The sequence below is a fragment of the Lactuca sativa genome, chromosome 4 (genome assembly GCF_002870075.4).
Source record: "Lactuca sativa cultivar Salinas chromosome 4, Lsat_Salinas_v11, whole genome shotgun sequence".
NCBI lineage: Eukaryota > Viridiplantae > Streptophyta > Magnoliopsida > Asterales > Asteraceae > Lactuca > Lactuca sativa.
Genome location: NC_056626.2, coordinates 402,140,727 through 402,155,673, shown reverse-complemented (window position 1 = coordinate 402,155,673; position 14,947 = coordinate 402,140,727). Strand labels below are relative to the sequence as shown.

Below are 14,947 nucleotides of genomic sequence, written 5' to 3'. Positions count from 1 at the left end.
ATTGGCGATATTTAAGGACGGAAATTAGGGATTTCAAAAATAAATGAGAATCTAAGAGTGAAAATTAGGGATTTCAAAAACAAATGAGAATTCTACTTATTAGGTAGGGGATATATATATATATATATATATATATATATATATATATATACACACACACTAGCCGTCTACCCGCGCAAAGCGGCGGGCGGCGAATAATTTGATCTCTTAAGAGTTAAAACCATTTTGCGTTCACTTCGAGAAATGAATATTAAATGACATCTATTTTTCAAGAGCATTACCATACCATATTAAGGGGGAGTTTGGCTAAGCTTTTTTAAAACAACTTATTAGGTTCCACATCACTATAAGTTAAAAAAGTGTTTGGATTAAAATAACTTATTCCGGTGGGGAACCTCTAATACGTCATTTTTTCATAAGTTATCTTACACTTACTTATTAACTTATAAGCTAATAAACTAATAAGCAATAAGTTTTTTTTTCAAACACCCCCTAAATGGTTATTACTTCCATTTATACATACCCAAACCACTTGTACTGTTTATCGTCCTCTTTTGTTTTGTCTTTTTTTTTTTTTTTTTTTTTTTTCGTTTTCCTTAATTCCTTTATTAATTTAATGTCCTACTAAGTAAAATGCTAAAATATATAAATAATAGTTTATAAAAATAAACCTTTAGAATATCAGGTGTTGTGATTCAAAAGTCGATAAATAAGCCATTGAGAAGGCTAAAATACTCAGGTGACAACTTGTTCATTCTGATTTTAAACCAAGTTTGGTCACAAATTAAAACATTTTTCAACGATGGTATGTAATTCAATGATTCATATTGATTTAGGTTCTCAAAACCTTAAAATATTGAACAAAATCTATATAGAACCTTATAATAAGGACAATAATCACCGTAATCAGGAAGTCCATGTGATGAAACTTGATATTATAAGGACCAATGATGAAAAAGGTTTCATTTTTAGACTAAACAAGATGAAAAATATACAAACTACCTTAATCATGTCAAATCTTATGTTTAACCATTCTTTATTGCAAAAGTAAGATGTCAAAATATACAAACTAATGATAATACAATGCTCTAACTGGCCCTCTTGATTGAGTTCTTTGAACCTGCAAAGCCAACACATTAAAAAAAAAACATAGTAAAAACCTTTTTAGGACAAACCTGATATAATAAAGCCTTCACCCAATATATTTATAAGATAAAAATACAAAAAGTTAAAAATAATGAAATCAATTACAAGTAAGGATTAAAATAAAAACCTATTAAGAAAGAGCCATCTGCTGGAGGGATATTTGAATCAACATGTATTTTTTTGATGGTTTCAAATTTTGAATTATCCGAAATTTAGGGAAGGAGATAGAATTTGTTGAGAAATATAAGGATTCAAAACACAGGTTAAAATTTAATATTATTTTATTGATGACTACTTGTACTATTAGCTTAATGATTTGAACGTCTTAAAAAAATAATATTATTATATTCAATCTATTTTTAGAAATAATGAGATTTCTTTTATAAGATAGTATATATATATATATATATATATATATATATATATATATATATATATATATATATATATATATATATATAGGTTACGTTAATGTGAAGCGACCTAATTTTGTGAGACCGTGAGATACAATCTTACCCACTTATTTTGTAGATAAAAAAAATATTTTTTAAATGCAAAATAATTGAAAATTTTCAAAAAAAAAATAATTTAATATTATTTTCATCATTTACATTTTACAAAAAAATAAAAAGTAATAAAATAAAAATTAAAAAAATTATCGTTTTTCTACATATTATAGTTGAATATTAGAATAGTTTACATATCTGACAAATGTAGTAGAATACTAAAATATTCTAACATTCTAAAAATCATATTCGAAAATTTATAGTGTAACATTCTATTAGAATATTTCACATAATTTAAAAAAAAAGCGATAAATTTTCTTTATTTGGTATTTATTTATTTTAAATTTTTTAGATAAATAAAATGACAAAAATAATAATTAAAAAAAAATTCTGAATTTTGCTTTTATTTTTGCATTTTAAAATTATTTTTTGTTTGTTGCTCACAGTCTTACAAAATTAACATGGTCTCAATTGATATATATATATATATATATATATATATATATATATATATATATATATATATATATATATATATATATATATATATATATATATATATATATATATATATATATATATATAAGGAGGTAAAGTGTCAAACTTCAAAAATTATGTGGCACAAGTAACATCCAATAAAACTATACTATTCCCCAAACCTCATGTGAATTAATATATGTATATAATAATCATTATCTTTGTAAAATGGATTTTGAATGATTGTTTTAACTTGAAAAATTAATTTTCTGATCATTAATGAAAAATGGCTTTTGCATTGTAGTTTTAATTTGCAAATTTACTTTTATGATAATTAAGATGGAACCAAGTACAAAGACATGAATACCCTCTTAATCCTGTCCTCAAAATAGCCTCAAAAACTTGTAAATCCGATAAGCTAAAACTCTTGCAAACACAATCTTTCATAAAACACACATATAAACTCCAAACAAAAACTAAAACATGGGATAAACATTCGGATTATGGAATGATATTTTGGATTTGCTCCTTGAACATGGATGTGTGAAATCAGATAAAGGGCAATATAGTCATTTTACCTCATATACGGTATTAGCTGATTTAACAAATGCACACCATTCAGACCTCAATTCAGAACTTGCCCTAGACCCTCTTTTTGCTTCATCGGGAAGTGCAGCTTCCATGTCCAACAGATTCATCTTCAACCATCTTAATGAATCACAACCAAGGCTGAGTCGACCGGGTCCCGGTCGATTCAACAAACCCAAATCCACACCACAATCACACTTGTTCTTCTTATGTTGTTCAAATTCAACATTTGTGAAAAAGGTTTCATGGCATTTAACACAGTGGTATCTACATGGCAAAACGGGTTCCAAACATTCACACCTATGCCATTTTGCCATGTTCTTTCTTCTTGGTTTCTTCACTGAATCTGGATCTGTATTGTATTTCGCCTCCAGCAACTCACTTGCCTTTGTAGCAAGTCCGTTGTTATACGAAAAGACCGTTTCGTCCTTGACAGAATTTGCTCCCGTTTGTTGACCATGTTTTGTGATTGACTTTTGCCACTTTGAGATCGAATTTCTCAATTCTCTTCTATTCGGATCGTTTCGTTTAAGGTAGTTGATGAGACTCTTGATTTGTTCGTCGGATTGGAATAAACACCATGCACGGGAATCGGAATCACACATTCCGGTATCGTTGACGACAATTCCGTGATGTGTGCTTGTGTTTGTGTTTTGGAATCCCCAATAGAATCTGTTCTCAGAATCAATGCCTAAAAATTCCTTTCGTAAAGAGAGCTCTTCATGATTAACATCTGGCTCTTTCAAATTCGTTGACGTTTCGTTTAGGGAATTTTTTTGTTGCATCACATTCACAACTGGCTCTTTCACATTCGTACGGATAAGACTGGTTTTCAATAACTCATCGCATAGAAACTTGAGCAAGAAGGTTTTCTGCATTAAGAAAAACATACGAGTGAATGACCATCTTACCCATTTGTCAAAAAAGTGATGATGAGTAACAAATTATTGTTTATCTGAAAACTGCACAAACTTGTAAATGACAAAACTTTAAAAGTAATATGGCTGGCAAGAAATTACAGATTGGTAGGATTTAGGTAAAGGGTAATAAGGTAAGCAGAAAGGTCTAAATGAATGGAAAAAACAACCCTTCTTGCACTTTAACATATTAAGAATTTCTATCTGTATTAAGTCAAAAAAAAACACACCTACAATCTTTTTTATAAATCAGTTATCCACACAGGATTAATCTAAAGAAAGAGAAAGAAAACTCACCTTATCTGCATCTAATTCCCAATACTCTTTTTCCTTCAAGGCAGTGGCTATATCCAAAAGCTTAATATTTTCTTCACAATTTTTATCAACAAATTGTAAAATATTTTCAAGACCTTCTGCTTCGTTGTCGTGCTGAGGTGGCACACAAATGGGACAAAACCAGTTGCCTTTTGGGATTTGAGAAAGAGGGGGAGTCAAACAGTATGTGTGATAGTATGCTTCACACCTATCACAAATAAGTACTTTTCCATCATCTTTATTAATCCCACATACATTGCAGATTCTTGTTTCCCAGGGTGCTTCGGGTATTTCAGTTGAAGTTAGAATCTCTTCAAGCTCCTTCTCTATTTCCTCAACAGGTTTTCTGTTCATGTTATCTTCATAAAATCTCCTAAACAGAGTCCCTACCTGCATTAATAAAATCACCTTAATAAATCTTACTTTATGTTTCTTTAGCCTTATTACAACGTTAGTTAACAGGTTTTTATGCCATGCCCTCGTCCATAAATGTGTAATATAGTGCTGACATGGCAAAAAAAAGTTTGGTGATATCATGTGGACTGTGAGGAATAATCTGAAAGTACAACATTGTACTATAATAATAATAACAATAACAGATATATGAAAAGTACATTGCGATAATAAGAAACAAACCTCCTTTTCATATCGCAATTTAAAATCACGTGACATTTTATCCACCAATTTAAATTTCCGGCGTAAGTTAATCCACACCTGCAAATCAAAAAACATTAAAAAAATGAATCCACAAAACAATAAAACCTTAAAAACGAAACAAAAAAAAAAGGTTAAAGAAAATATCTAACCTCCTTAACATCCTCAAGAAATGCTTCATGTGAAGCACCATATGCCCCATGAAACAATCTCAAATCAATGGTTCTTAAATCAATAGGACGCATCGACACAGATCCAAAAACAATTTTTAAATAATTATCATTACAATTTAAGTCTCTTCCAACAAGATTAAAAAGACCCTTTTTCTTTTTATCAACAAGAACCTTTTCCTTCTTATCATAAGCTTCTGCCACCTGGCGTAATACCACATGACACTTTTTCATCACTGTATTTGACAACATCTTGGAGGTTTTGATGTCTTCAATTCCCATGCCAGGTGGCGATGCTGTTTGCAGGCCATCCGATACTCTTTTTAAAACATCGATTACGGCTTTCTTAGTGGGCCCAGATGCATTGCCCTTGTACACGTCTTTTGAAATGGAAGCTTCTAGAAGCTTCTTTGCCCATTCAGGTGGGTTTTTCTTTAAAGACTCACGCACACAATTCCGAATTCGGGACCCCACATTTGTAGGCAGCTTTCTTACTGGATCAAGCACTTTCGCCCACTCTGGAATACTAAAATCTGTTTCAAACCTGTAGTTTTCCAAATTGTCGACTTTAGTCCCTGAAGGTAAAATACTCCTTTCTCTTTTCCGTTTGCCAAACACTTTCTCTACAGCTCTTCCAAGCAACTGCAAAAAAAGGCAAAAATGTTACAAAAACCTCAAATGAGAACCGATATTGCCAAAAAAAATAATAATAATTGGAACCAAAACTGCAGACTCAGGGACCAAAATGTAATTTACTATAAGATTTATTGCACGATGTGAATTATATATAAATAATAAATTCACCTGTGCGTCCACATCAGAGCCAGCAACGCCAGCTGGCGATCCAGAGAAAATAGCATCATCACCTTGCAGACAGCGAATGAGCTTCGTCTTATTACCAACAGCAGTGTTCTTAGATCCCATTAACAAGCAAGCCAAGATATATCTTCTAGCCACTTCTGGCCACGTCAGCGGATTAATCGGAAACATTTCTAAATTTACTTTTTTATCCTTGTCCTTCTCTGTATCTTTAGCATCACCGGTTACTTTAAAGGCCTTAGTTATTTTTCGCAGGAGCTTGCTCACTAGCCAAGGTAGCAGTGCCATGTGGACAGTAGTCAACTTGTCAACCTTATTTTTAACACAATTCATTTCTACTGTTTCCAGAAATGCCCCTGCCCCGTATCCATATGTAACTGGCCATGGGGTAAGATGAAGCTCGTTTTCAAGATCTTCATATGATAAACAATCTTCTTCCACTTCGAGAACTTCTTTAAAACGGCATAAGAACTCATATACCTGTGTAGAAAAGAAGAAAGATCAGAGCATGTTATGAAAAGACAAGAATACCCTTATACGAATAATGCATACCTGAAGAAGGTCGCCTGTTGCATTAGAAGACAGCCTTGAGGAAATGAGACTCCCAACAGGAAAAGGCTCCACGTCCTTTATTTTAATTTTTTTATTTGAAATTGTTGAAGATGAATCACGTAAACGATCTTTGCATATTATATATCCTGAACAGGCTTCTACTCCTGGAAGTTGTTCTATAAATTCTTGAACAAACTCAATGTCTAATCCGAATCGATACCCTCTCAGCCAATTTATCAATGATTTTGAAAACTCACGAGTCTCCTTGTCACCATGAACGACAGTCGGCACACTGACACATTGTTGCGAATGTAAAAAGTTCTCCAGATCTATGCTAACCTCCTGTGTAAAATGAACAGATGACAAGAAGCTTAAATCTTCCGCATGCCTACAGTAACACTGTAGGCCACCGTTCCGGTTGATAATTTCTTCGTGAACATCAACAATCATTTTCAGTAATAACTCCCATGTTGAAGATAGTGACGACCCTTCAAAATATTGGTCACCGATTACATCTTCATACATTATCTCATCACCAATGTCCTGATCTATCTCGGTCAGCTCGGTCACAACATTGTCATGCTCCTCAAGGTCTGCTCGACATAGGATAGTTTGACCATATTGAAGAGGTAATTCTGAACAACTCGACCTTGTGATTTTGAAAAGGGGTCCACCTTGACCGTTATTCGACACCTCACATGTAAAAAGTGAGCCGGTAAGCTTTTCATGCCAACAGGATTTATACCCGATTGGCCAAATATAATTGGCACCGTAGTATAATGGGCTTGCAATGATTTTCCCAAATGAGAGTATATAAAAGTCTTCAAATTGTACCGGAAGTTGAACCTAAATGTAAACCATAAACATTATCCAAAATGTAAACAATTGACAAAAAAGAGATGAACTAAAAACGATGGTCAATAGTAAACAATCTGACTTACATTGATCTCGTGTTCCATCAATCTGATATGCGAATGAAGCGGAACCTACGACAAGTGAAACAAGTCAATCAATTGAACTACAGTCAAATTCAAATTTAGGGAAATGATCTATTTCTCCAAATTTGCAACTATTGATTCGATTTTTCGATCTAAAAGAGAAGATTATTTGGGATCTCACATGACTAATTAAATCATTTGGAAATTGTAACAACTTGAAGTAGAAAATTTCATGCGAACAAACCCAATTAAACCCTAGATTTAATAAAGGTGAATCGCTTCTTGATTTCGCCATCAATTCAAAATTTTGTGAGTAGAAAGTATCTTGAATTAACTAGATTTATGTTTGTAAAGGAATGCAAATGATTTACAACTAGAATACCTAGTTTTTAAGGCTTCATAAGAAAAACATTCATCAATAAGTAGAAAATAAGCGATCGATAGATAAATCAACAGAATAGATATAAAATGAGGACATTCACCTTCTAACCTTCGATCTCCTCTATTAGGATTTGCTGCCTATCTCTCAGATTTAGGGCTTTTAGGGCTCTTAGGGTTTCAGACTTTGACTTGAAATCCTCCTATTAAATAGATGCATTTTATAGACCTACACAGATCAGGTTGAATCAATGAAATCTTACAAAGAGGGCAATATAGTAAATTCACAATACTCGGTGTTATTTACCAATTTAATTGATATGGCAAGCGGCGGAAGACATAATCTATTCCGGTATTTGCTATATAGATTTTCTACTTAGTAACAATTACCAAAGTACCCTTAACTTGGAATGCTATATAGATATTCGACTTAGTAACACTTAGGCGTTGTTTGGCAAACTAGCTTAAAAAACAATGTTTTATCAATAAGCTATCTAAAACTAGTTTATCAATAAGCTAGCTTATAAGCTACTTTATAAACTATGATACCTAATTTTATGGTTTTACCAAATGCTAAATTACTATAAGCTAGATTATTTTTGTCAAACATGGCCTTAGAATGATCATTGTAATCTAACCCTGATTTCTCTCATTGTGTGTCTATTGATCTTGATGGAGAAGCCCGAATATATGTTTGTTTATTCCTTTTTGAAGGATTTGAACTATGAAATCTTGTTTTGTGTGTTGGAATCAATCTCACGGCATGAGAAAGACGTTGTTTGGTCACATATTATTTTAGTGCTACAAACAAAAATATTGTTAATAATTATAAAGGAAATGGATATAGACATGAAAAAATGGGAATCATTCCAACATTTCATCCCTTCATGATAAAACGCACCAACCAAAGAATATAATGCTGACTTTTTAAGAAAAATAACACCAAATATATGATGGAGAAGATGAACTTAAATGGTAAAATAATTATTTAAAAGATTTAGAATATTTCATTCAAAATTGGATAAATAAAGCAAACCCACGAATGGAATGGTAATGGACCATACCGTTAATTTCTTCATTACATTTTTCCCCATTCCTGTCAAGAGAAGCCTATAGCAATAAAAAATATGTAATTTTCTTCATTATATTCCACCTCATTATGCAAAACAATGTTATAGAAAAAAAAACATAAAACCAAGAACAAGAAAAAAAAAACACAACTTTAATTATTAAAGCAATAAGATAGAAAAAAAAAATGCAACCAATATATTGAAATGACCAAAAGGATAATCAAACAAACATGACAAGAAATAAGTTATAAGAAAATAAAACTACAAAGAACAAACATGGCAACAATATTTTTCTTAAACGAGATAATATATATAAGCTTGAGATTCCAAATTAGATAACGAATTCTTTCCTTTTTTATTTCTTTTGAGAAAAAACTTGCCTTTTAAGATCTTTCTTCTATCATATATTCTTATATAGTAAATTGAGGGGCCAAGGGATGCATAGTAATATTGACCCATATTCAATACTTGGCATATCAATACTATTAAAAAAACTAAATGCAAATAAGAGGCCTTATATATAGTACATCATGAGACTTTATTATTATTTAATATTCGTGTAATACTCACTAATAACACAGCTAAGTTTCATATAACAATGAAATAAATAAACTACAACTATAGATACTTGCAATGGAAATTACTGCACAAGATGATCAATGTTTATCAACTTCAAGGTGATTAATTTCATCTTCAAAAAAAGAAATTTGTGCACTTCTCACCACAAACTTTTGCTAACTAATTGAAAAACAGAATTTAGATTTCAACTTCGATACAAAATTATTCTACAATTTAGATTTTCTTACCAAAACAAAGAGAACCAGAGAAATATTAATAATATTGATAAGAATAACTTGATACCTTCAATTGCCATTGCAAGTAGCCAAATCTTTGATATGATTGTGCCTTCTATGCATATCCATTTACCAAAAACATCTAACTGTTATGATCTCAAAATTGCTTCATTAGTAATGTGAAATCCCAAATAATCTTCTTTTGTTAGATTGAAAATTTGAATTAGTAGTTGCATATTTAAAGAAATAAACCAATTCCCCAATTATAATTTTGATTGCACTTCAAATGAATGGTTTTGTTACAATCGTTTTAGGGCCAGATTCATTTAGATATCAGATTGATTACACATAAGATTGAGGTATGTTCATTTTTCTGCTGTCACATTAGGTTTTTGTCAATTATGTTCATTTTGGAAGATGTTTGTTTACCATCAATTATAAGTCTTGTTGGCATGGAAAAATATAAGTCTTGTTGGCATGAAAAGCTTACCGGCTCACTTTTTACATGTGAGGTGTCGAATAACGGTCAAGGTGGACCCCTTTTCAAAATCACGAGGTCCAGTTGCTCAGAATTACCTCTTCAATATGGTCAAACTATTCTATGTCGAGCAGACCTTGAGGAGCATGACAATGTTGTGACCGAGCTGACCGAGATAGATCAGGACATTGGTGATGAGATAGTGTATGAAGATGTAATTGGTGACCAATATTTTGAAAGGTCATCACTATCTTCAACATGGGAGTTATTATTGAAAATGATTGTTGATGTTCACGAAGAACTTTATCAACCGGAACGGCAATGTACATGAGTGTGTTACTGTAGGCATGCGGAAGATTTGAACTTCTTATCATCTGTTTATTCTATGCACCACGTCAGCATAGACCTGGAGAACTTTTTGAGTGTCAATGTGCAATTTGTCGTTAAAGGTGACAAAGAGACTAGTGAGTTTTTAGAGTTGTTAAAAATTTGGTTGAGAGGGATGTATATTATGCAAAGATCATTTACTTGATTCATATTTATTAACTTCAAATAAAAATAACTTACTTTCTCTTTTACATTCCACTTATCAGTGAAAACAAAATATGCAGAGTATGTTATTTTTTTTAAAAAAGCATAACAATCAAGAACAATAAAAAATAAACTTTATGAAAGAAAAACACAACTTCAATTATTAAAGCAGTAAGAAAAACAGAAAAGCAACCAAGATACTGAAATGACATTTTTGTCTGCGCGAAAAGGGATGTGAGGTTAATAATAAGGATGAACAAAAAGATAAAATTCAAATAAAATTAGAAGAAATAAGTACTAAGAATATTAAATACAAAACCAGAAATATATTTAGATTTTAGATGGTCAAATGTTGCGCAAAATAAATAGATCGAGCATAACCGGTAACAAAGTTTAATTAGTCTGGGAGCTTATGTTTCCTAATATTTATTTTATATAAGTATTTCGCGCCAAATTATATCAATTCAATATATTTATTTCGGTAGCTTATTTTCATATCAATCCTATTAAGAAAACCAAAAGCAATTATGAAGCCATACATCTACAGGACATGAGACTTACATTATCAGTTACTATTATTACTCAATACTATCACAGCTGGGTTTCATATAGCAATGGACATTATTGCGTAATAATCACTACGACAAGAATCATGTTAAAGATGAATGTTTTATCAACTGCAAGGTGACTAATTTATTCTTTCATAAAAGAAATTATGCACTACTTGATCTAATTTAACAAATCAGAAATTTTCAATCCTTAAAGATTTTCTTGTTAGTTGGACTAACCCATTTGGCATCACAATTTAGATTTTCTTTTTAAAACACAGAGAACCAGGAAATTAATAGTAATAACTTGATACCTTCAATTTTCGTTTCCGAGAGAAGTAGGCTTGGATTTGAAACCTAACGGACAACGATCATAAAGCAGCCTATCAATCAACCACTCTCCGCATATCCCCAGACCAAGAACATCTACAGTGGCGCCGCCTCCATTCCTGCCCACTCAAAAGGGAAACCGCACGGCGAAGCGTCAGATTCTCCAAGAAGAATCGCCAGTGTATGGTCTCCGGTGGCTATAGGAGACACATCGTTATGAAATGATCTGAATAAGAAGAAAGCCGCGTCTTCTATGCCATTGAGTTCCAAAGAGGCGTGACGAAAATAGTTCCGTCATCCAACCAGGTTTCCAGGCGACATGGCCGCCATTGTTTTGTTTACCAATAGGTATATTCAGCACTTCAGATAGTAGCTTTGGGTTCCCTTTTATTCATTTTCTAAAGAGAAAATTATATGAATAGTCCCTATAGTTTGAAATAGTTTGTCATTTGTCTTTAACTTCTTTTTTAAACATGGAAGGTATTATGATCTGTTTTTTTTTTTATGTTTCTGATCACTACCGTTAGCCCATTCCGACAACCACGGTCAACCCACTCAAGTAGCCTCCGGCAATCGAGACAAAACAAAATCAAAACCTACAACCAAAATAATATCTGAAATTAAACCTAAAATGCCACTTTGAGCACGTAACTTTCTCACCATCATCTTCATTTATTCAATAAGATCTTCAACCCGTTAAATGAACCGCAGAACCGGAAGATCCAAACTACACAAATTATTAAAACCTTATTGATTCTTATCACTAAGAAGTGATATCATCAAATTAGAGTACAAAAAATAAACAAAATCGAGCTACTAACTTAGGACCTACAGAACGTCATGTCGATCGACACTTTAATTTTGTAAATTGTGGATAAAGCGTTTAATAACTTACATATTCTCGCCAAGGAAAGGTATGAGACAATCGGTTCAAAAGAAGACGAGAGGCCATGCTGTTGTGAACCTGGGAATTCGTTTAGATGTTATTTGCTACGAAAGAATAAGAATACACGACGGCAAAACTTGTTAAGTACACCTTTGCGGTCAAGAGGAGGCCAGCGGCGACCATGGCTTGTTGACCAAATCTGCAGCCCTCATTTTCTCTCTGTTGGTTTGTGGATTTTTCAAAAAAGACTTCCTATGGTGGGTGATTTTAGAAGGGAGAAAAAAACGACATTTCTTAAAAGAAAGAGGGTAGAGATGGAAATGAGAGAGAGAATAACATTAGGTGTCGGAGTTAAATAACATATTAATATTTTCCTAAAGTTAATAATAACATAAAATATAGATAAAATTAAAAATAAATAAATAATAATAAAGATAGAATAGGTTTTTTTTGGTATGATATGACCAAAGACGCAACAAAACCAAGATGTTGTTTGTTTTTTTGGAAAAAAAAAAAAAAAACTCTCTTCAAACCTCTTATTGCTGCGCGGCACAACACACGCGCAACACTTTTCATCTCGTAGCTGTTTGTAGGGCTGCAAACGAGCCAAGCCGAGCTCGAGCATGACTAGGCTCGGGCTTGGTTCGTATCACTATTTATAGGCTCGAGCTTGGCTCGTTTGAGCCTTGTGGTACAAAGCTCGAGATCGGCTCGTTAAGAATTCTATGTGCTCAGGCTCGATTTGGGCTCGGCTCGTATACGGTATACTCTAATTTCCTAACATGGTATTTATTAAATTATTATTTATTTTAATATATAAAAATAAAAATAATTTTTTAATTATATATATGTAGGCTCGTTTAGGATCGTGAGCCTAATCAAGCCAAGTAACAAAGGCTCGAGCTCGAGCTCGTTTAATAAACAAGCCTAATATTAAGCGCAAGCTCGTCTCGGGCTCGTTTAAAATCGATCTCGAGTCAAGCTTTTAACGATTCGATATCGAGTTGCTCACGAGTAGCTTGGCTCATTTGCACCCCTATATAGCTGTTTGTTTTTCAGAAGTCTTCGGATTAAAAAAACATCTGTACGTGTTGTTCTTGGCGTAACACTTGTTTTGCCTCTTCCTACCTCTTCCAACATCTTCTTCTTCTTTTCTTGTTACAATATTAATTATATATTGCTGAAATCTTATTTCACTTTTTTATTTCGTTTTTTTTTTTTGTTTATTCTTGTTGATTTTTTTATATGGAATAATAATACTATGTTGATCAAATATCATTATTTTATGCTAAAATATCTTTATTTTTTTTTTTAAATATCATTATTTTTTGCTGAAATATTGTAAATTCTTGCCGAAATGTCATACATTATTAAACTTTCGGTATTAAAAAACTATTTTTCAGATTATAAAATCGATTTATTTGAATTTTTTTAATATCTGCAGCAGTATGCAGATTTTTAAAAAACAAACACGCTTCTAATTACAGTCTGCAGCTGTTTGGTCCACCTCTTCTACTGTAGAGGGTTGAAGAGGGGGTCTGCAGACTTTATGAATTTTTGCTTCAAAAAAACAAACAACACCTAAATCATATGGACCTTCCGAGTTAAAAACAAAAATAAGAACTAAATGCACAAACTATCCAAATCACATGTAATTTGACACATGGTGGAATATATGTATCAAAAATAAAAATAAAAATAAAAATATATTTTTGAGGAAATTATACAATTTGCCATTGATTCAAGTGTCAAATTATACATTTAGAACTTATTTTCAAAAATTAACTTGGATCCTTCATCATGCATATAAAAGTTGCACGCTTCGTCTAGATAGACGGTTTTGATGCAGTTTAATTTGTACAAAATCTGAGATAACCATAATGCCTTTTATATAAGTTTCCTAATTTTTGTTAATGTTTTTTGTAACATCCCACAAATTGTAAGGTAAAATTTTCATTTTTAATTCAACCATAAACACCATTTAGTCTTTTTAATCATTCAAAAGTATATCAGAGTAAAAATAGTTATTAGAGTACAATACCAAGATCATAAAGTTGCGAAAACATGAGTGGATGCGTTATGATCAAGTCGGGCCCTTCCCTTTCGAACTAGAAGTACCTGAAACCATAACCATAAAACCGTAAGCACAAAGCTTACTGAGTTTCCCAAAATACCACATAACATACATACAATGGGCCTTGCCCCTACAACCATCGGGCCCCAGCCCGGTATACAAACAAACACATACAAGACATGCAAGATTCACTAAGACAACTACCATAACACATCCCTGTGGGCTGTGGGCCGGCATTGGTGCCTTCGGCCCACGAGTTGTAATGTCCCGAAAACCTCATGGTAAAAAATTCATTTTTAATATAATCAAAACACCAATTCTCTTTTACTCGAACATTTAGAAGTATAACATAATAAAATAGTTATCAGAGTACAATCCCAAAATCACTAATGCCAAGGTCTGCCCCCTAGTCTTCTGATAAAATAAGCCAATAGGCCCGTACTGATGCCTTCGACCCAAAGTACAATAAGGGGATTCACCTCAAACCAAGATAACCGAACACTTGAACCGCTACTACCGAAAATGTCAGACCGACATCATCGAAATAATATTCCATAAACAATTGACTCCCGATCCAAACGAGAATTCTAGTCCAATAAACAAATTTCAGGGTAAAAGTCCATTTTACCCTTTTCCTTACTTTGCCAAAATCCAAAGACCAATCCACTAGCATCATAAGCATAAATCCCTTAAATGGCACCACAAGGCCCAATGAGTCCCAAATATCCAAATTAGGCTCAAACCCATCATGGGGCTAACCCGAGAAGGCCCAATAT

The 14,947-nt window shown here is 32.5% G+C and overlaps 1 protein-coding gene across 6 annotated transcripts; it reads right to left on the bottom strand.

Annotated features, from left to right (window-relative positions):
- Window positions 1-948: 948 nt before the first annotated feature.
- On the bottom strand, window positions 949-11,565 carry LOC128133346 (methyl-CpG-binding domain-containing protein 9-like). 6 transcript variants are annotated; one of them, XM_052770706.1, is made up of 12 exons: window positions 11,196-11,565; window positions 9,392-9,968; window positions 8,525-8,570; window positions 7,565-7,689; window positions 7,086-7,130; window positions 6,145-6,990; window positions 5,578-6,072; window positions 4,756-5,415; window positions 4,586-4,663; window positions 3,932-4,339; window positions 2,708-3,589; window positions 949-1,120 (listed from the first exon to the last, which is right to left on the bottom strand). In XM_052770706.1, the coding sequence occupies exons 5-12, from the start codon at window positions 7,101-7,103 to the stop codon at window positions 1,070-1,072; spliced, it is 3,438 nt and encodes a 1,145-aa protein (XP_052626666.1). In that variant the 5' UTR covers window positions 7,104-7,130; window positions 7,565-7,689; window positions 8,525-8,570; window positions 9,392-9,968; window positions 11,196-11,565; the 3' UTR covers window positions 949-1,069. The 6 variants fall into 6 exon arrangements, with proteins under 6 accessions (XP_052626666.1, XP_052626669.1, XP_052626665.1 ...); XM_052770709.1 differs by having other exon boundaries at window positions 7,573-7,689; XM_052770705.1 differs by lacking the exon at window positions 7,565-7,689 and having other exon boundaries at window positions 9,392-9,470; window positions 9,815-9,968.
- Window positions 11,566-14,947: the final 3,382 nt, after the last annotated feature.